Source organism: Xenia sp. Carnegie-2017, unplaced genomic scaffold, assembly GCF_021976095.1.
Source record: "Xenia sp. Carnegie-2017 unplaced genomic scaffold, XeniaSp_v1 HiC_scaffold_25, whole genome shotgun sequence".
NCBI classification, from domain to species: Eukaryota; Metazoa; Cnidaria; class Anthozoa; order Malacalcyonacea; family Xeniidae; genus Xenia; species Xenia sp. Carnegie-2017.
Genome location: NW_025813488.1, coordinates 6,028,202 through 6,047,035, shown reverse-complemented (window position 1 = coordinate 6,047,035; position 18,834 = coordinate 6,028,202). Strand labels below are relative to the sequence as shown.

The window sequence follows — 18,834 nt, the reverse complement described above, 5'->3', positions numbered from 1 at the left end:
CTTGAAGTGACCTTTTTCCAAAAAATTTTAAATCTTGTGTGGTACTCAGTGCTGTTCTGTACGTCTTGCAGTCAATTCTTGAACGTTTTCATTCATAATGATATTTACAACAATACTATTTACTTACTTTTTTAATTAATAAGAGAATAGTGGGCAAATGAAGACTTAAAGTTGCTAATGTATGGAAAAAATATGGATGTGGACAAATATGACATCTACATTTGTTTCATGAATAGATTTCTTCTTTTAAAGTTTTTCTTTTAATACCTTATAAATTTCAAGTGGAAGTCATATAGACTTCTTTATTTGGTCTGGACGTATATATAATTTATATGAATCGATCATGCACCACAATAATTTTTGACTTATTATATCTAACAATCCTTACTCTATAAACCGAGCAGCATTTGTTTTAAAATTCACACAAAATTTATTTACTGGTTTTCTTTCATGAGTAGAATTCTTCCAAAGAATATTTCTTTTGAATTTTTATATATTTCAAAAGAAAGTCGTATAGACTTCTTTATATGCCATTGAACGTAGAGTTCAGATAGATCGTTCACAATGATTGTTTTAAATTACTTATTTAATAAAAAATAATAGGCGAAATCAAAACTTTAAGCTCCCAGTGTATCGACAAATATACCTACAGCATGCACACAAGCTTTATTTTCGTTTCACGAGTATATTTTTTCCAATGAATTTCTTTTGATATTTTGTAGATTTCAAAAGAAGGAAGTCATATAGACTTCTTTGTTATTTTATATGCTATTGAACGAAAGATGGATTACTCACAATAGTTTTGACTTGTAGTCCAATCATTCCTGCCAAAAACGTATAAAGCTTCTTTTTTGTTTTAACATAGCACTCATGTATTGGCAGAAAAATATGAAGACAATGATTAGATAATAAAAAATATTTAAGACAAAATTTGTTAACGCCAAAAAATTTGAATATGTGCACAAGTAAATTCCTAAACACACTCTCAGTCGGATTGTCTGTTTCATTCGAGTATCCTATCAATTCAAATTAAACGTTATGAGTTTTTGTGTTTTTACCCATTCGATGTTGCACAATATTAGCTATGATAAAAGTTTTCAGAACCATTTTCATTGCCAGTACAAAAACATGTAATAACAGATCTAAAACAAACTAGGCAGTCAATGAAAGTTTTAACGATTTTTGTCTCCCTTACTTCTTTTTAGTTTTCTTCCTATTCTTTCCATAACTATTCCTTTTATCTTTTTTCAAATTTCAACATTAGGATACGATTTCGGTTGCATTCTTTGTGAGTATTTATAGTCAAGAAGAAATTAGCATCTTTTCCTATAGAATTTAAACACGTACATTGGAAAATGCTCTAAAAAGAGTCCATAGCTTTTGAATAATAACTTTTCTAAGTAGCGTAGCTAATTTTAGCTACAATCTTTCATTGGTGATGGATTAATCTCTTCAATGCTTATACCTTTGCATCAATGTATATATTCCATGGTGAAAATTCTCCCTGTACCCTACTCCACTGAAAAATTGTTTTCTATAGTCAAGCTTGTTACTTTTGAATAATTTGTGCCCAGTTTTTTTCATTTGCACGCGGAACAAAAAAGGCGGCAAATTAATTGAAAGTCCAAGGTCCAACATGAACCAATATTTTCATATTTTTCACATATCTTCGAAATTTTCGTTCAAAAGAACACTTTTTATCGATAAAAATAAACCCACGGAGTAAGAAATACCCTTCTTAACACTCATTTTGCCATACTATATCGTTTAATGCAGAATTTGTTCACATTTTTTCGGTGAAACGAGAAAGATGTTTGTCGCGCAAGTTTCTTGTTGAAAATATATCGACTCGCAAATGCATGCTAAAAGTTCAAAAATTCAACAAAATTTCACCTCGAAACAATCCAGATGTTAGTAATAGGCAACACACTTATGTAAAAATCGAAAGAAAGACTTTGAAATATCAAAAAAATTGTCGTCTTTATACTAACAAGTGACAAGGTCGTCTTGCAAAAAGTTCAACGTCCGACATGAACCAACATTTTAATGTTTTTCACATATCTTCGAAATTCTCGTTCAAAAGAACACTTTTTACCGATTAAAATCAACCCAAGCAATAAGAAATACCATGCTTCGCCTTTATTTTGCCATATTGTATCTTCTTTCGCAATATTTGTTCATATTTTTGCGTTGAAACGAGAAAGATGTCGGTCGCGCAAGTTTGCTGTTGAAAATATATCGATTCACAAAAACACGTTAAAAGTGAAAATATTCAACAAAATTTACTTCGAAACAATCCAAATGCTAGCAATAGACAACATACTTATGTAAAAATCGAAAGAAAGACTTTGAAACATACAAACTTGTCGTTTTTATACTGACAAGTGACAAGGTGTTCTTTTCCAAGCAAACACACCGGCGAAATCACGCAGTAAAACGCCAGTTTACTTAAAAATACTCGACAAAAACATTTGCAAGTAAAACAATACGTAACTCTACATCAAACAAGCCTTTTGTCATCGAATTCATCGACATTTGAAGTACTTTTCTAAGTAATTAATAAAAAGTTCACTACCATACCTTTCATTTTCGAGTCTTCGGGGCATCTGGCAGTGAAAAAGTGATTGATGTGTGTTAAGATCATTTGGTAACCTGATATTATTGGCTCATTTCGATGAGATCTGGCATTGTTATTGGTTACATTTTTTCAAGCTCTTATTGGCTAAAATATGAAATAATTTATTCCAGATTTTGATCCCAAAGAGTGAGATGGTTACTCTGTGCTTTTTTTCCACATTTATCCTTAAAATAAAGATACTTAAAAAGAAAAAAAAAGTTTTCTGTTTTGATCACAAGCAAAGAAACTAGTTACAGTTCAAATACAGACAGTTGTTTTTTATTGGGGTGGTACGAATTCCGATATATTTGCTTTGAACATGATGATGAATCAATGGTTCCAGCAACAAGTGATGTTTTTTAAGTGAATATATCCCACACAATTGATACGAATGGATCTTTTGGCAATAATTAACAGTGGAGTATCCTAAACTTTTATTTTTATGTCTTCGCTTATTGAAAAAAAAATAGTTCCATAGAAATGAAAAAATGTCTGGGAACAAGTCAAACAACATAGTAGGACTAAAACTTGCAGGTTGGCCACTTTACTGATAACAGAGTAGAGTGAAATTGAAGCATACAAGTAAAAAAAGTTGATCGGGAATGATTCCACATGCATACAAAGGTGTTAAAAGTGTTCTAAAATTACATTACACTTTATTAAATAATAACATGAATTCTGTAATTAGTTGAATGGAATTGGCAAGTCTTGTGTAGTATATCTATTGTCTTCTACTTTGCAGTTTTTATCAATTTTAAACATGGTCAGCTTGACCAACAAGTACCGATAGTATCACTTCGAAAACCGCCATGTATGCATGATAATCATTTTTAGAAAGACATGCATTTTCTTTGTTTGAAATGTTGCCATTGTTACTATAGCAAGGACTTCATTTATCAATTAAACACCATAGAGTACTTGAAATTTCATGTCTGCATATAAACTGATATTTACACGTAAATTACAAGAATTTATTACATTTTGCGATTCATAGATGCCTCATTCTCTCCGTAGGTTTTCCAACCTAAATAATATACAATGGTATGCATACATTCTCCAAACAGAATTATTTAACGAATGCTTTTAAACATGCATGTAAAGTATGCTATCTTAATAAAAGTAGGCTGACCTTGCTTGTAAATCTGCATCAGCATCAGCTGCAACTGGAGTTTTATCCGTTGCCTTACTTGTTGAACCAATAGAACCTCCAGCTTGTGGCAGGCCAGTCAACTACATAAATATTACACAAGTTTTTTACTGCAAAGTTTATCCATATAAGATGTGCTGTTAAACAGAAACGTCTTACCTCATCATTTAGTTGAAGTCCAAGTTCATCTAAGACCTGAGTTACAATTGCATCACTACAAAATCATATAAGTTATGTTAGAGAAATCCATCGAAAGTATTTATAATGTACACTTTAGACAGCAAAAACCTCATACTACAATAAAAATTGTTTTTTCAATTAGTAAATAAACTGTGGGCAATTTTAGTGCAATGTTAGTATTGCTATATTTGATTTAAACAGGTAAATACCTTTCTTCTTCATCATCTTCATCTCCAAGAGCATCATCAAGGGCATCATTCATCATTTCCTCTTTCATATCCATAATCTCAGACTGAAATATCATTTAACATGGCATTTGTTAAATTCATATCCACTTCTCAATAACATTTCACTTGTTAAACCTGTTTTTCAAAATCCATCATGATTTTCTGTATCTGAGGCAACTTCAATTGCTTGTTCATAGTACCCATTGCCTGAACAAAAATACAATTTCAACTGGTATCAGGATGATTTGTAATACACATAGTCAGGACTACAACAAAAAATATCTAATAACTAGATTTATTTAATCTTTAATTTATCCAACAAGTCATTTAGGAAAAATCAAACCTTAGCAACACCTTTCATTGCTTGAGCCATTTGATTTGACGAACGTAAAGTCTAAATAACAGAATTCTGTCAAAAATTTTGGATAAAATGTAAATTATACCAGTACTAGCAAATATAGACTGTTTTAAACCTGAATTCTAAGGGAGACAGCTTGAATATTTGTTCTCATCAACATGAACTTTTTTACATATCTCCTTGTTCGAATCAAATCTTTTGCCATAATTTTCACTGCATCCTAAAATTTAGTAAAATTTTTTAAGAAACTTGAACCAAACATTGAACGTTGGTGTCTTGGTAGCAACTGACAAATGGATACTTGCATGAAATAGGGAGTTTGTCTAGTCTTTCTGTACATCAAGAAAATAGAAGCATCTTGAATAGTGTTTTTATTTCTCAAGTAAGAGACATACTAATGTATCATTGAGTTGTGTATCAAAAAACAACAACAAAAAAATACAGAATCAAATAAATGTCAGAATAGCTTTACCATTTGACCTTGCTTAGCCATCTTTTTTATATCAGCAATAACTTTCTTTTCTTGAGCTTCAAGTTTTCCTCTTTCTCTGTCCAAATCTCTGATGTAAAAAGCATTTACAAAAAAAGCAATTTATCGCTCTCAATTTTGTTGTAGTATTTCACAAAATAATTATATATGTTTTCACATTTCAACTTGTTTACCTCATAGCCCGGTTTAGAGCGCGCTGATTTTGCTTCAGCATTTCTTCAGGAGTTTTTCGCTTCCCAAATAAAAAATCCATCGCTGTTATTTTGAAAGATAGAAATCAAACTTTAAGACTTTTCAATATCTATAAGTATAATTTACGAACTTTTCAGCTTATTTATGTTGTTGTCACGTGATAATGTAGTGCAACGTCATGTTGTACTTTAAAATAAAACAATTCGTCAGCACACACAATTTACCTTTTCTTACAAAATATGATCGAATTGTGGGATGTGTCATCCTTATATGACATAACTTGGTTCTTGGCTTCAGGGGCACAAAAAAGACAATGGTGATAACGTTTTATGGCACCCTGCTATTGTAAAAAATATATGGCCCCAAATACGGACAAATAAGTGCAGTTTGGTGAAACCAAAATACATGATGTATATTCCAACCAGTCGGCAGTCGCTTTTAGGTTTCAAAAAAGTGCAACTTATTGCGGTAGTGCATGGATTAGATCCAGTGGATCATGGAAATGAATCTAAAGAAATCACAAGAAATATATGGTCATCAAAAGTAAGCACTGCCGGGCGCATTTTTTTTTACTTAGAATTCAATGTTTTAAAATATTAAGAGCAGTGTTTGTTCAATATTTTAAACTTGGTAAAATCAAGTGTGAATTTACGTTTTTTTGCTATTTTGAGGTGAAAAATACTTTTCAATATAATTCGAATAATTACAGCGATAATATAACAAAATGATACTCTGCTGTGGACTTATGATTGTTTTCACTTTCAGTGCACATAATACAAAGTGGCAGAGTAAAAATCTGTGAAAGTGCATAAGTAATGAGCAAAAGTACAAAATTTAGCATTAGCTTTGCAACTTTTTTTTAAACAAATAATCAGCGGAAGTTATCCGGTATTTTGTCTCGTTTAGTTCGTGACTTCATGCTATATTATGATATATTGTAATGATTTGCTATTTAATGAAATAAAGCGCACTTATCTAACGTAACGGCTGGAAACTTTCGGTAGTTTACCTAGAATCCTGGAATCGATTGAAAAACCCCATTTTTGAGGTTGACATAACAAAAGAGAATAAAATATTACAAAGTATGTTAAATATTTGTGATCAAAACATACTTAATAAATATATTCTGTACATTGCTAAAGATGATTTGATCAAAAGCACCATAAAGCACTTATCATTTAAGCTGAGTCAAGTACACTTTCAGTGCAATATTTTAGTATTTTTTTGCTTTGCAAGCATGTACGACAAAGTCGGCAATTTTGAATAATATTGAAAATTTTAAAATCTGTTTGCATAGAAAATTAATAGCTGTGGGAGAAAAGCAATGATAATGAAAACTTTCGATTTTATAATGGATTATTTTGCAAATGATGAATATCTTGGGATTCTTTGCAGTTAACAAGGTCAAAATTAAAGATGAAATTTGGTCGTCCGATTTTGGTTCTAATTCCTAACCAATGAGAAGGCGGGCGAAATAAACAAACTGTCAATCAACCATAGAAGGTCTCCGTGGCATCTCTACCATGTCACTCCATGAATGTGGAACGTAAAACGAATCAAAAGCGCAGTAATTTTGGCTAAAAGAAAGCCGGGTTCACGGTAAATGAATGGGTAATGGTGATTTTTTTATATTTATATCATAAATTGATTTTCTGGGGCACATGAAGCAGTGAAACTAGCTCATACGTTCGTGCCGTGTGGAATGGATAGCACGTCTATTATTACTCAAGTCAGTCGCGACGACGAAACATTAAATGTAAATACACATCGAGGTGAACGTTTTGAAGGTGTGTGATTTTCTAAAATATGTTGTGCATATTTTTATACGTATATATATGATCAGTGTGGGAACTCATTGAGGAAATGTGCGAATGTTGCGAGAGTACTATTCAGTGCAACTTAATATTATTTTGTTGTGATTGTCGTTGTATTGAATGACTAAATTTGTCACTGATTTATATGTTTCTAGCAAGTTTATTGCATGCATAGACCTGTTATTTTGTGCAATATTTTATGCAATGTTAATCATTTAGAACCTTGCGCGAGTTCGGATAGTACTAGAAAAACCTAAATCTTTTATTTGTACTTAGCATTGATCATTTTGTATTCTGATATCTAAATTATTCTCCACTTAAGTGTCGCGGAAGTCGAGTACAAAGAAACGACGACGTCGTGGTTTTCTATCCTCGATATTTTGCTGTTTTGGTAGTAGAAGCCGTAACATAAATCAAGAGTTAAAAACTAATGGTTCTTCGCTAACGAACCACGATGCTCCCATTTCCAATTCAAACGTTGATGAGAACGAAACAAAGGTTCGTAAGGCAGCCTATAACTTATCACATATGTATTCTTCATGTGATGTGTCTATTCGACTTTAATGATTCCTTCGTACCAGGTGCAAGACTTATTCAAACACATATATAATGCATATATATAATGTTCTTTTTAATTTCAATTATTACATGTTGCTTGAAGGCGATAAATGCCAAATTCATGTTAATTTCGCCAAGGTAAATGTAGGTATAATGTAAGTCAAATAGTGAGATATCATTTGAAAAAATTTTATCCCAATGGAAAAGCTAAAAGGCTATAAATATTACAGTCTAGTTGTCCATAAATAATTTCTAATTCATAGCGTTGAAATACACAATAATTTTTGATCTTCGAATTATTCAGTATAATAATTTAAAATTGTAGGAAGTTCATTACTTCGTCGAGTACGTTGTTCGAATTTCGCTTGTTGTTTAAAAAAGCAATGTAAACAACAAAGGATTTTTGAAACATTGTCGTTTCAGTTGAAGCGATTAAATTCTTACCGATTGTGTTGTTGACATTGTTTTCTACTATTATAATTACCAAATATTCGAGCAGTTAATTTTGAAATGAGCCCACCTAATCATAAAGGGATATGTTACAGCATTTCGATAAATAAAATGCATTGAATTCATGAAAAAGTCTGTTTCAAAATTATAATTGCGATTTAAGTTACGTTTAAGTTGTGTTTTTGTGCATTGCGTCATTTTATTTTACGTATTTATGTGAAGCCTTTACATTGGCCATATTGGATGCAGTATATTGTTGAGACATGCAAATAAAGATCTTTTTATGACATGCCAGTTAATGGCATTTCCAGGATTTTGCTTTATTTCAATTAATGTCTATATACAACCTGCAATTGCAAATAGCATTAGTGCAAGCAATAATAGTTGTAGCATATATAAATAACAGAAAATAATCATGGACATGTATATTGTTTGCTATTATTTTTTAAATTCATTCTTTGGTGTGTTTTAAACCTTCTTTTCATATGAAGTTCAAACCAATCATTAAAGTTATGGTATTTTGTAAATATATATATATATATATATAGTTGCAAAATTTTGACAAAACTGTTCTCTTCAGGGAAATTACCTTTTGCCCACACCAAGACAAGATCATATATCCAAGAAATGTGTTGTTGTAGATCTAGACGAAACACTAGTCCATAGTTCTTTCAAACCTGTTAGTAATGCAGATTTTATTGTTCCTGTTGAAATTGATGGCACAATTCATCAGGTGAATTCATATAGTTACATGCTTTAATTTACTGGCTGATTTACTTTGTGGCCAACGATGTTTCTTTTTGAATTTTTCTAGGTATATGTTTTAAAACGGCCCCATGTAGATGAATTTTTAATGAAAATAGGAGAGATGTTTGAATGTATTTTATTCACAGCTAGCTTAGCAAAAGTGAGTAATTCTTGTTTGGTGTTGAGTTAATGCCATTTTTTATTTCCTACTCTGAAAATTTTTATCTACCAATAACCTGTTGACATTTTAGTATGCTGATCCTGTAGCTGATCTTTTAGACAAACATGGCACATTTACATGTAGACTATTTCGAGATTCTTGTGTTTTTCATCGGGGAAACTATGTAAAGGCAAGTGTTCATTGTGGCTTGAACTATGCACTTGATTCCTATACATTTTGTTCTTTTGTTTTTGTGACAACTATTTCAAAAACTCATTTGATCTAGGACTTAAGCAGATTAGGGAGGAATCTAAATAATGTTTTCATTATTGACAATTCACCAGCATCTTACAGTTTTCATCCTGAAAATGCTGTGAGTACTCTTACTTTTTTTGGAAATTTCCTTAAATTTTTAGTTTATCTTAAAATTTACAACTGCCTAATTTAGTATAAGTTGAGTTGATAATTATTAAACCATTGCCTACAGATTCCAGTTGTGTCCTGGTTTGATGACTATAATGATACAGAGTTATTGGAACTTTTACCCTTTTTGGAAACAATGTGTAATGTCGAAGATGTTCGAGACCAATTGAAATATCTTAATCATAATTCTCCCTACAGCTCTGGTCTATATTATTTTAACAATTCATAGAGCTCATATTGATAGTATATTTTGCAATGTTGCACTTAGTTACTATTTTGGCTTAACTACTGTAACATGTTTGCATTTAGAAATTTGTGAAATCTTGAATATTTACAATCAAACTTTCATAAAATTTTAAGACATTAAGTGGATGCAGACAACACTGAAAAATTTAGGTTTTCATTACTAATACGTAAATTAAATGCATATTCATGACATTGAATTTTATAGATAATTTAATGCCCAAGTGCTCTATTTGCAAGTATAGCTACATCCTTGTGAAAAAAATAGTATTAACATATATGTATTGTACAGATCAATATTTCTATATATGATGATTTGCAGATTATTTTTGTACAGACACTTTTAATTTTCTTATTTCATACTGTAATTCCTAAATCAGGGGCACATCTTTTGTGTTGAAGTTTACTTATACTAACTGTTAAAACAATGAATTTTATTAAATTTGCATAATGACTTAGTACTTTGATGCCATGCAGCTCACCTATTTGTGAATTGGTAATACATTTTTGTACATACATGTATTCGTAAAATACTTTCTTCTTTACACATTTAATGTATTTTTGAAAATTTAATCTATATAGACGAATGTACAAAAAGAAAATGTAACTTTTTGTTCTTATCAATTAAAACATTGTTAGACCAGATTAACTGATGCTCAACCGAGACTTACCTCTCAATGAGATGTCATTTCTACTTTATGTCACTAATTAGTTCAATGAACGAACTACACTCCCTTTGCATTTAGTGGTGTAGCTTTACTTTCCAGTCGTAACTCTGCTCCAACCCATACTGGCTGCACCATGACAGCACCAGAGACACTGACCAGAATATTGGACCAGTCGACCAGACTCACCCAATGGACTTTTCAGTAGTTACTAGAGGAACGAGAGGAAGCTATTTGGTTGCCCTTCCGGCTAATCCAGTGACGATCATTTATGTCGATATTAGAATTATGGAGACCATTCAAAATGGCGATCAGCTGGAATGACACGGTCGTCTAAATTTGTAAACATTCTACAGTTCAGTTCATATTTTTCATTAAGTTATATAAAATTTCATAAAATTAGTAGATATGGGTGAAATGGAGACTTTATATTATCAAACTAACAAGTAAGGAAGCTATTCAAGTAAAGTAGTCCTAAGTCCTATTCTTGTTACTTGAAGCTTGTGCTGCCATTGAATTTATACTCTTTCTTCCATGGATTCGTCTACGGTCCATTTACAGTATAATCGACCTACAGTAACTTGGATTTTCGTCAGCTGCCTAGAGGTTAACATGTTACAATGACGTTCATCAAATGTAAATTCATTTTCAGACTGACCTTAGAAATACCGAGTCTACTCAATCGCTTGGCTGCAAGCAGAAACGACGAGGCTCATGGTTTGATAGTTTTCGAAAAGTTTTTTGTAGTGCTTATTTTAATTAATTATAAAAGTAAATTGAAATGTTGCACCGTTTTGCTATGTCTTAGCCTGTTGTTTCAGAATTGTTATTTATAGATTACTATATAGATGAATATTCAAGATAGTAGTTTAAGGATGATGAATTTGTAGCATCTTGTTTTAAGATATTGAAAGTCGTATTGAGGCAAATCTGCAAGCCATTGGTGCCAATTGTGAAAGATTAAATGTCTTAGTAAATAAAGAGCCTGCCTACAAACGACAAAACTCTAAAATGTGAGTGTCCGTAGTTTTCAAAATAGTTTTATGGCATAATTAACAGGCTGTGAAAGTACCATTGCCTGTCCACCATTACATGACAATGTAGTTACTTTATTACAGGAAAGTAGATCAACTGGTTTATGACCATCGTCATTTGGAAGCAGCCCTTCGAAATTACAGACAGAAACAAATGTTACAGGCAAGCAACCGTACAATCAACCAAACACTTTGGTGCTTTTGTTTAATATCTATGTAATTGTCAATTACAGAAAAAAGAAGAAAGAGAAAGGGAAGAACTATTACAAAGGAAGTTTACAACCAATGTATGACTTAGAGAATAACCTTATTATAGTTTTTTATCAGGGTAAAGTAAGCAGATTAGGAGTGTTTTTCTTATAATTATTGTTGTAGAACAGTGACGCATCAATAATGATTGATTATGCTCTTCAACACAACACAAGTTTACAAAATGCCTCACATGGTGTTGATGAACTTCTTGGAAGTGGATCAAGTATATTGTCAAATCTCCGTGAACAAAGACTCACACTTAAAGGCGTACATAAACGAATTCTTGACATGGCTAGCACACTTGGTTTATCAAATACTTTGATCAGATTGATAGATAAAAGAGGCACACAGGTATAATTATATTCAACAGATACATTTCCTCCAAAGAAAATATTGTGTCAATAAAAAAGAATTATGTATAACTATAATGCTAATGTTTGACTTTGACTCTTTGTAGTTGTTATAAAAAATTTTCTCTGCATGAAAGACTTTGCTCCTATTGAATTGCCTGCAACATTTCTGATTACTGTGCATACAAGTGTTTTATAAATCATTGTTCAATTTCATACATGATTTGTTTTGTGCTTTTGTGTAGGATAAATGGATTGTTTTTGGAGGAATGATAATCACATGTATCATTATGTTCTTGGTTGTGAAGTATTTGACGTAAAATGAAGTGTATAAAGATATTTTCTCTTGGATATATAGCAAGAATTTATCAAAAAATATGAGAAATAATTGGTTTGACATGTATGGCTATGACACAATTACCAAACCTATTTGCACTCATTCAGATATCCAAATCACCATCCTCTAACTGGTTTCCATTCTTCCACAACTGTCTCCCCTTCATGAACAAAATACACAGAGTGCATTGCTGCTGTTGCACATGCCTAAAAGATGTTAACAATATAGTTTGGTATTGTTCGAATGAGATAATAGTTTGATTTTAAAATAAAGAGCATGTAAAGCACTTGATATTGGTATGCTAAAGGAAATAGTTGCTTCACATAAGCATTGAGAAAACAGTGTGACATCTTCACATCAACATTTGAATTGATGAAGTCTTCTTGGCTTCTTCACAAAAACCTCCTTAAAAGGTATGGCCTTAGCACATAGTCCATCCAAGTCAGAGAATTCTTTTAAAGGTTTGGTCGATTTCAATAATACAAATGGCAAGGATAGACTTTGGTTTTAAAAAAAGATGATGAATAGTCCTTACGTGATGTGGCAAGATTTTCAAGATTGACCCAATGGGATATTTGGAAAAATCAAGCTTGCCATTTAATGCAATAACTTTGCCAAGCTCTTGAGTCATTCCTTCCAATCTGTTAAAAAAATGAGCATTTAGCATGGAATTGTCACATCACAATTCCTAATTGTCACATTTAAACAAATTGATGTATGTGCCCAATCAACATGAACTTACTTTAGGTTAGGTTCTCCCTCAAAAACACAGAATCCAGTGGGGAGTTCACCAAGACTGTCCAGTGTTAAAGCCATCCAGCCACAATCAATTAACATGTGACCACTCTCAGGATAATGTGAGATGACTCGTGTCAGTAATCTGCAAGCAATATCCTCTACAGAACATGATCCGATATTTACTTGTGCAATATCTAAAAGACAAAGTTTCCAACATTCAAGATATGATCAGAAGTATTCCGGTATGTGGCAACATACACCTAACTCATATCATGCAGTAGCAATGACCTTGTGAAATGTATAAAAAAAAAGGATTCAGTAAAGTCTAGTATAGCAAAACATTAGAAATGTGAGTTTATATATTAACCTATTCAATGCCTGACATATAAGAATTGATGTGCAATGTAATTTCATTATGAGTGAAGATATATTCACATGCTATGCTACACAGGATAGAAGATTAAAATAATAAGAAGAAATACCATAAAATACATAGTTTCCTGGATGAAACTCAGTTATGCCTTCAACAAACTCTTTTGCAGGTGGAAGTGAGCAAGTAGGTGTTGCACCTACACTGACACTCTTGCACTCAATACCTTCTGCTTTAATCCTTAAACAAATTCAACAGCACATTTCACAAAAGTTGATTTAAGAATAGAATATTATAAATGGCAATCATATAAATAATTTTCCATGTATGATATGAATGCAACTAAATATATGAAATGTAATCAAGCAATGCTTTTTAGCATACCTAATAGTTAAGTCAACAAGCTTCTTCCAGGCAATTGATGCTTCTTTCCTTATTTCTTCAGGGCCATGGCAATGATAAGATGAACCATAATGAGTATAAACTCCAAAAAACTCCACATCCTTTAATGATACTAGTCTTTTGACCATGTTCAAAGCTAAATCACTATTGTATGGAACCCCATCTTAATAGAAGAATAATGATATTTTTTAGAATGTTACATGGAAGAGGAATAGTCATGTCTTAAATGACTTCATGCTTTGTAGTTTCTTCCCTAAATTTCTTTTATTTCTGTTATTAGCCACTTCACAAACCTCTTCCACATCCACAATCAACCATAAGAATTACCGACCATTTTTTGCTAGACACTGGTAACTCGTATTCTTCAAGGGAGTCAATAATTTGCATATTATCAACAGTGACATGAAAGAGTTCCAGTTTACTCTGCAGTTCAGCACATCGCCTAATCTTATCCTTACTCAGTGGGTATGCATAGACAATATCATCAAAACCATTTTCATAGTAAAATTGAGCTTCAGCCAAAGTTGAAACCACCACTTGGGAACAAGTACCATTTGTCATCAAAACTCCAGCTTCACTACGTGGTTCAGAAGAAGATTCAGTATCTTAATAAACGTATAATCTTGTTTCCAATTATGCAAGAACAATAACACAGATGTATAACAGCCTTGATGTTTGTTTTAAAATTTCAAAATTAATACGAACTTTACAAACGAACATCGCTAAAAATACGAAAAACTATAACTTTGTCAAGAAAGAGTCGAGACGTACATGGTTTTGTGAGTTTTCATGTGAGGTCTTAATCTGACACCTAGCAAATTGCACCTTTCTTTCATTCGCTCACAATTTCTCTTCACTTTTACGATATCGACTATAAACGCAGGAGAAGGTAGCTCGTTTATCGCTCGTTTTATGAAACTCATTTTGACGAAATACTCGAAGATGATTTTTCACTTTCAAGGGCGACGGAAGATTGATAAAATTGGGGGGGGGCATTCATGTATTTATTAATTTATATGGTACGTGTAATCCTTGATGACAATTGACTTCAATAGGTACTATTATCACAATAATCTTCGCCTGCCTTGATGATGTTTGAATTTCAGATGATTAGTAAAGAAATAAACTTAATAGTTCACCACAAATAGAAATATAAGTAATCATGCATACGGTGAGAATAGGTACGCGGCGTACATGGGTTAGCACTATTTTCCACCCAGCAAACCGCCCTTTACTTTGAAATATAATATTTTACACAATATAATATTTTTCACAATCTAATATTTTACACAATATAATATTTTATATAATATTTTACACAATCGTCGAAAAACGACATATTTTCCAGCCTGGATTATAAGTTTATAACTTAAGGTGGTTGCATGAAAATTTATACTGCAACATTTATCTGTAAATATTTTCATATGTTGATATTAAAAACTGTATATAAAAATATAAAATTACTCGCCATCTCAAAACGACCTAGCACCAGTGCATGCATGGTTTCCTTTTAGCTTTTGGTTCTTTCCCATTAGCCGCCATCTTTAATTTATTTCCGATTGTGTAAAGTAAAGGGCGGTTTGCTGGGTGGAAAATAGTGCTAACCGCGTACATGATTGTCGCATTGTAATCACATGACAAAAAATAGGTACGCAGAGCGTACATGTGGGTAGCCTGAATTGACAATATTGCAATTGAAAACATAGCGATCAAACGTCATGAAATATCGAATACGGTCTAAATAATATTATGCATATTATATTTCGTTTGGTAGACAGCAAACTTTAACAAGTACGAAAAATACAAGTTTTATGAACATCTTTAGAATCAAAGATAAAAGATATTCTTCTATAAGGTCAAGTGTTATACAGATAGCGGTGCTAATTTATACGAAAAAATATGTGCAGTATACTGCAAAAAACGGTGTGATTTACTGATTGTTACAACCTGCACGTCCAGGACATAATGTCCATTGATATTTCTAATAGTAATTATTTATAGTGCGATTGATATCGTATTTGTAGTATTCATGGTATACAGTGCTTTCATTATTCCATTAAAGAATGGGCTTTCTGGGGGCTGGCCAACCAGAAAACAATATAGCAGCAATACCTTCGAGAAGCCTCACAAAGTTGTTGACAAATTTTATTAACATATTGATTAAAAACCATTTTGGGACGAAATCTGTATCGTCACCAAATTTTCTTATGAAAATGCTTTGTGAAAAATAAGATTACTCTGCACATATTCTAGAAATGAATCCAACTCAGGTTTACTTCCGCGAAACCTTTGCTCTCGCGATGTATCAAATTACTTTGTGTTATTTTGTCGCAGTCTTCGAAGCAACGTTAAGATCCCGAGATCTTTCTCGAACGATATAATATTGTGAGTAAATAGTGTTAGGCTTAACTATGAGATAGCATTGCACAACAAAGTGTAGACAACTTACGATCAAGACAGTGAAGATCACTACGTGTCATTCATAAAAATTTTGCGTACTCTAATGTTTTGTTTATAATATTTCCCCTAAAATCGATCGATAGAGCTTCATTGTTTTTATACGCCGCACAGTCAATTACAAATGGTTGTAGTACATTATTGTGATGAGTATTTCGTTTATTTCGCTAATAAACCACACACTTATTTAATTACCAAGTAGTGTTCAAAACACTGAGCAATCTTTTCCTGTCTTCTTTTGTATTTCGAACTCTCTTTTGCTTTGTCCTTGTACACTTTTAACTACTTTTATGTTAGCCAATTTCAATGCCTGATAATTATGCTAAGCCCATGGGTGCATCATAGTGTAGAAGTTGCAGTTTGAACTTAGATCAAATTCCTATGAGCAGAAAAGTGTTTGTTCATAGAACAGAAGATATGTAATGAATGCATATCTTCTAGAATGAATGTAATGAAAGATATGTAATGTAAGCTTCCACGGGCTTAGAAGAGTAATAGGGCGTTGAAATTATTACAGTGAAGTTAATTTATAAAGGTGTCTCTTTCATAAACGCTTTGTTTATGAATATAGCCTCCAATCCCATTAGGAAACATAAAGCCTTACGAGCCTTAGATAACTCATGGGCAACTTTTACATGGCTGTTTAGATCATTTGATGCTATCGCAAACAACGATGCCATGCCCAGCAATCGATTTTTATTTTTGCTTTAATGCTGCTACAATCTACTGTATTGTGTTCTTTGTGTCAAACTGAACAAAGAAATTGAAAATTGAAAAAAATTTTCTTATAAAACTAAAAAATTTTATTTTTCTAACAATAAAAGTATGAAAGCAACATGTGTAAGAAAAAGCAAAACTAATTTTGCTAATGTATCTCAACTATTGAACTGATGAGCAAATGTTTTTAGCCAGGTTTTAAATTTTTGTGGTTCTTTTCCAGTGATTTTCTGAAACTCGCCATCAAAATTATCACTGCAGTCTAAGGTACCATTGTTCACACACCGTGCAACCTCTATAAAACCATCAGCTTTCCATTTTGGCATCCCTGCAAGCAAACATAACGACGTAGCCTGTTCGTAGGTTATTGAGACGTATTTAATTTCTCTTCCAAAGACTTCGGTAAACAACAACGCCACATCTTTGAATTTGTGTCGATCTCCGACGACGATAAACGTATTTCCAAAGTAACTCTCTGACGAGACCATCAGGTTTGCTGCGACAAGGCCTGCGTCATCGACAGATATCTCATGAACCCATTGATCTGGTTGTACAGCGGTAGAAAAAGTAGACTGACTATTCAATGAGTATTTATGAAGGAAATTGTATTCCATCAAATTGGGCAAACGCAACAGCGTATAACCAATTCCAAGGCTTGCAATACATTTCTCAACAGTTGAATACATTTTGCCGAAGATTGTATTGGGTAATTGAGCCATAGGTGTGCTGTTGACCAAAATATGCTGTACTCCGACATCTTTAGCAACATTTGCAGCGGAAATTATTACATCTGCTAAATCTTCTCTATCTGGCGTTACAATAAACACTGATTTCACTCCTTTTAGCGGCTTGTGTAGGCTCTCGTGCTTTGTAATGTCAACTTGCTCGGCCGTGACTCCGTTAAGCTTATTTAATTGACTAACCAAATCCAATGACTGTGCTCCGGCTCGTACATCGACTTTATCACAAAAATTTTCAGATAAAGCTTTAACCGCCGCTTGCCCCAACAGCTCGTCCACACCAAGCACGAATACAATAGGTCTAGACATTTTAACTTAAGTTAAAATGCAACTTAATTGCTTGATTTGTGTGTATTGTATTTAATTTGTTCTGCAAAAACGTGCTGCAGTTAAACTATGAAGAGTCTGAATATATTTACTATTTAGTTACATAATCTGGAGTTCCGCTTCACTCATTTATTACGTAAGAATATTTTGTCAAACCTTACAACGACTACGTATGCATAGCTACTTGCCAAAAATACAGCTGATCTATTCCTATAGGAAAGTGATTTGAATTTCAAAAGAAATCAGTAGGGCACAACAGAATATATGAATATACACCCCACCCCCACCCCCCATCCCCAATTAACGTTCTAGTTACGCCTCTGCACAGAACAACTTTTTCTAGTTATTAACCCTCCTAAAAGTTGCTCTACCTTTAGAAATTTTCTTTGACATGCTCGTGTTTTTAAATTTAACTTGTTTGTAGTGTAATTGAAGATATATCCTTACGAAATGTGTCATGTCTTTAAATATACGGCAATCAGCAAGGAAGTAGTTTTCAAAATCCGGAGCAGAATCTAATTTCCTACTCCATATTTTAACAAAACCAGACAAAACTATCGTTTAGCGCTATATTTTCAATTAGCTTTCATTTTTAATGACAATTCATCAGTCCAACGATTAAAATTGAATGTGTGTAATTATCATAAAAATACGACATTATAGTCGAAATTAATTTCCAACCTCGTCGAAGATGTGCCTACGAACACCTTCAATAAAATAAAAAAATGCACATTGTTTTCAAAATCAACTTATTTCAAACAGACTTGTCATGAGAAGTAGAGAGGCATTAAAAGAAGATATTTTGTGCCATGAAATCTCATTAGTGCAATGAAATTAAT

At 32.5% G+C, this 18,834-nt stretch overlaps 5 protein-coding genes across 10 annotated transcripts; 2 read left to right on the top strand and 3 right to left on the bottom strand.

The window, feature by feature from the left end:
• Positions 1-59: 59 nt before the first annotated feature.
• On the bottom strand, positions 60-5,449 carry LOC124452816 (charged multivesicular body protein 2a-like). Of its 6 annotated transcripts, none has more exons than XR_006950881.1 (12): positions 5,193-5,449; positions 5,002-5,089; positions 4,645-4,749; positions 4,515-4,565; positions 4,307-4,378; positions 4,154-4,236; positions 3,924-3,978; positions 3,747-3,847; positions 3,596-3,641; positions 2,581-2,722; positions 1,196-1,326; positions 60-1,016 (listed from the first exon to the last, which is right to left on the bottom strand). XR_006950881.1 is itself a non-coding variant. In XM_047003441.1 (10 exons), the coding sequence occupies exons 1-9, from the start codon at positions 5,270-5,272 to the stop codon at positions 3,617-3,619; spliced, it is 660 nt and encodes a 219-aa protein (XP_046859397.1). In that variant the 5' UTR covers positions 5,273-5,449; the 3' UTR covers positions 2,580-2,722; positions 3,596-3,616. The 6 variants fall into 6 exon arrangements, 3 of the variants coding, with proteins under 3 accessions (XP_046859397.1, XP_046859398.1, XP_046859396.1); XR_006950883.1 differs by having other exon boundaries at positions 2,581-2,606; XR_006950882.1 differs by lacking the exon at positions 2,581-2,722.
• A 1,219-nt stretch (positions 5,450-6,668) lies between these two features.
• Positions 6,669-10,203, top strand: LOC124452854 (carboxy-terminal domain RNA polymerase II polypeptide A small phosphatase 1-like). The gene is made up of 7 exons (XM_047003481.1): positions 6,669-6,998; positions 7,348-7,523; positions 8,614-8,766; positions 8,848-8,940; positions 9,032-9,130; positions 9,227-9,313; positions 9,428-10,203. The coding sequence occupies exons 1-7, from the start codon at positions 6,914-6,916 to the stop codon at positions 9,590-9,592; spliced, it is 858 nt and encodes a 285-aa protein (XP_046859437.1). The 5' UTR covers positions 6,669-6,913; the 3' UTR covers positions 9,593-10,203.
• Positions 10,204-10,512: 309 nt separating this feature from the next.
• LOC124452855 (Golgi SNAP receptor complex member 2-like) lies at positions 10,513-12,535 on the top strand. Its single transcript, XM_047003482.1, has 7 exons — positions 10,513-10,717; positions 10,924-10,988; positions 11,176-11,284; positions 11,390-11,468; positions 11,539-11,592; positions 11,681-11,908; positions 12,153-12,535. The coding sequence occupies exons 1-7, from the start codon at positions 10,680-10,682 to the stop codon at positions 12,225-12,227; spliced, it is 648 nt and encodes a 215-aa protein (XP_046859438.1). The 5' UTR covers positions 10,513-10,679; the 3' UTR covers positions 12,228-12,535.
• On the bottom strand, positions 11,915-14,822 carry LOC124452852 (D-threo-3-hydroxyaspartate dehydratase-like). The gene is made up of 7 exons (XM_047003479.1): positions 14,526-14,822; positions 14,048-14,331; positions 13,737-13,917; positions 13,465-13,592; positions 12,987-13,176; positions 12,780-12,885; positions 11,915-12,450 (listed from the first exon to the last, which is right to left on the bottom strand). The coding sequence occupies exons 1-7, from the start codon at positions 14,675-14,677 to the stop codon at positions 12,361-12,363; spliced, it is 1,131 nt and encodes a 376-aa protein (XP_046859435.1). The 5' UTR covers positions 14,678-14,822; the 3' UTR covers positions 11,915-12,360.
• A 2,169-nt stretch (positions 14,823-16,991) lies between these two features.
• On the bottom strand, positions 16,992-18,090 carry LOC124452818. Its single transcript, XM_047003444.1, has one exon. The coding sequence runs from the start codon at positions 17,975-17,977 to the stop codon at positions 17,087-17,089; it is 891 nt and encodes a 296-aa protein (XP_046859400.1). The 5' UTR covers positions 17,978-18,090; the 3' UTR covers positions 16,992-17,086.
• Positions 18,091-18,834: the final 744 nt, after the last annotated feature.

Coding starts and splice junctions, on each gene's coding strand:
- LOC124452855 (XM_047003482.1), top strand. CDS start 10,680: ATGGGTGAAATGGAGACTTTATATTATCAAACTAACAA. Junction 10,718..10,923: donor TTATATTATCAAACTAACAA/GTAAGGAAGCTA, acceptor ATTCATTTTCAG/ACTGACCTTAGAAATACCGA. Junction 11,593..11,680: donor AAAGGAAGTTTACAACCAAT/GTATGACTTAGA, acceptor TTATTGTTGTAG/AACAGTGACGCATCAATAAT.
- LOC124452818 (XM_047003444.1), bottom strand. CDS start 17,977: ATGTCTAGACCTATTGTATTCGTGCTTGGTGTGGACGAGCTGTTGGGG.
- LOC124452816 (XM_047003441.1), bottom strand. CDS start 5,272: ATGGATTTTTTATTTGGGAAGCGAAAAACTCCTGAAGAAATGCTGAAG. Junction 4,566..4,644: donor CTGTCTCCCTTAGAATTCAG/GTTTAAAACAGT, acceptor TCTGTTATTTAG/ACTTTACGTTCGTCAAATCA. Junction 3,979..4,153: donor GAAGATGATGAAGAAGAAAG/GTATTTACCTGT, acceptor ATGATTTTGTAG/TGATGCAATTGTAACTCAGG.
- LOC124452854 (XM_047003481.1), top strand. CDS start 6,914: ATGGATAGCACGTCTATTATTACTCAAGTCAGTCGCGACGACGAAACA. Junction 7,524..8,613: donor TTGATGAGAACGAAACAAAG/GTTCGTAAGGCA, acceptor TGTTCTCTTCAG/GGAAATTACCTTTTGCCCAC. Junction 9,314..9,427: donor GTTTTCATCCTGAAAATGCT/GTGAGTACTCTT, acceptor CATTGCCTACAG/ATTCCAGTTGTGTCCTGGTT.
- LOC124452852 (XM_047003479.1), bottom strand. CDS start 14,677: ATGAGTTTCATAAAACGAGCGATAAACGAGCTACCTTCTCCTGCGTTT. Junction 13,593..13,736: donor CTTGTTGACTTAACTATTAG/GTATGCTAAAAA, acceptor AATTTGTTTAAG/GATTAAAGCAGAAGGTATTG. Junction 13,177..13,464: donor AGGAAACTATGTATTTTATG/GTATTTCTTCTT, acceptor TTTGTCTTTTAG/ATATTGCACAAGTAAATATC.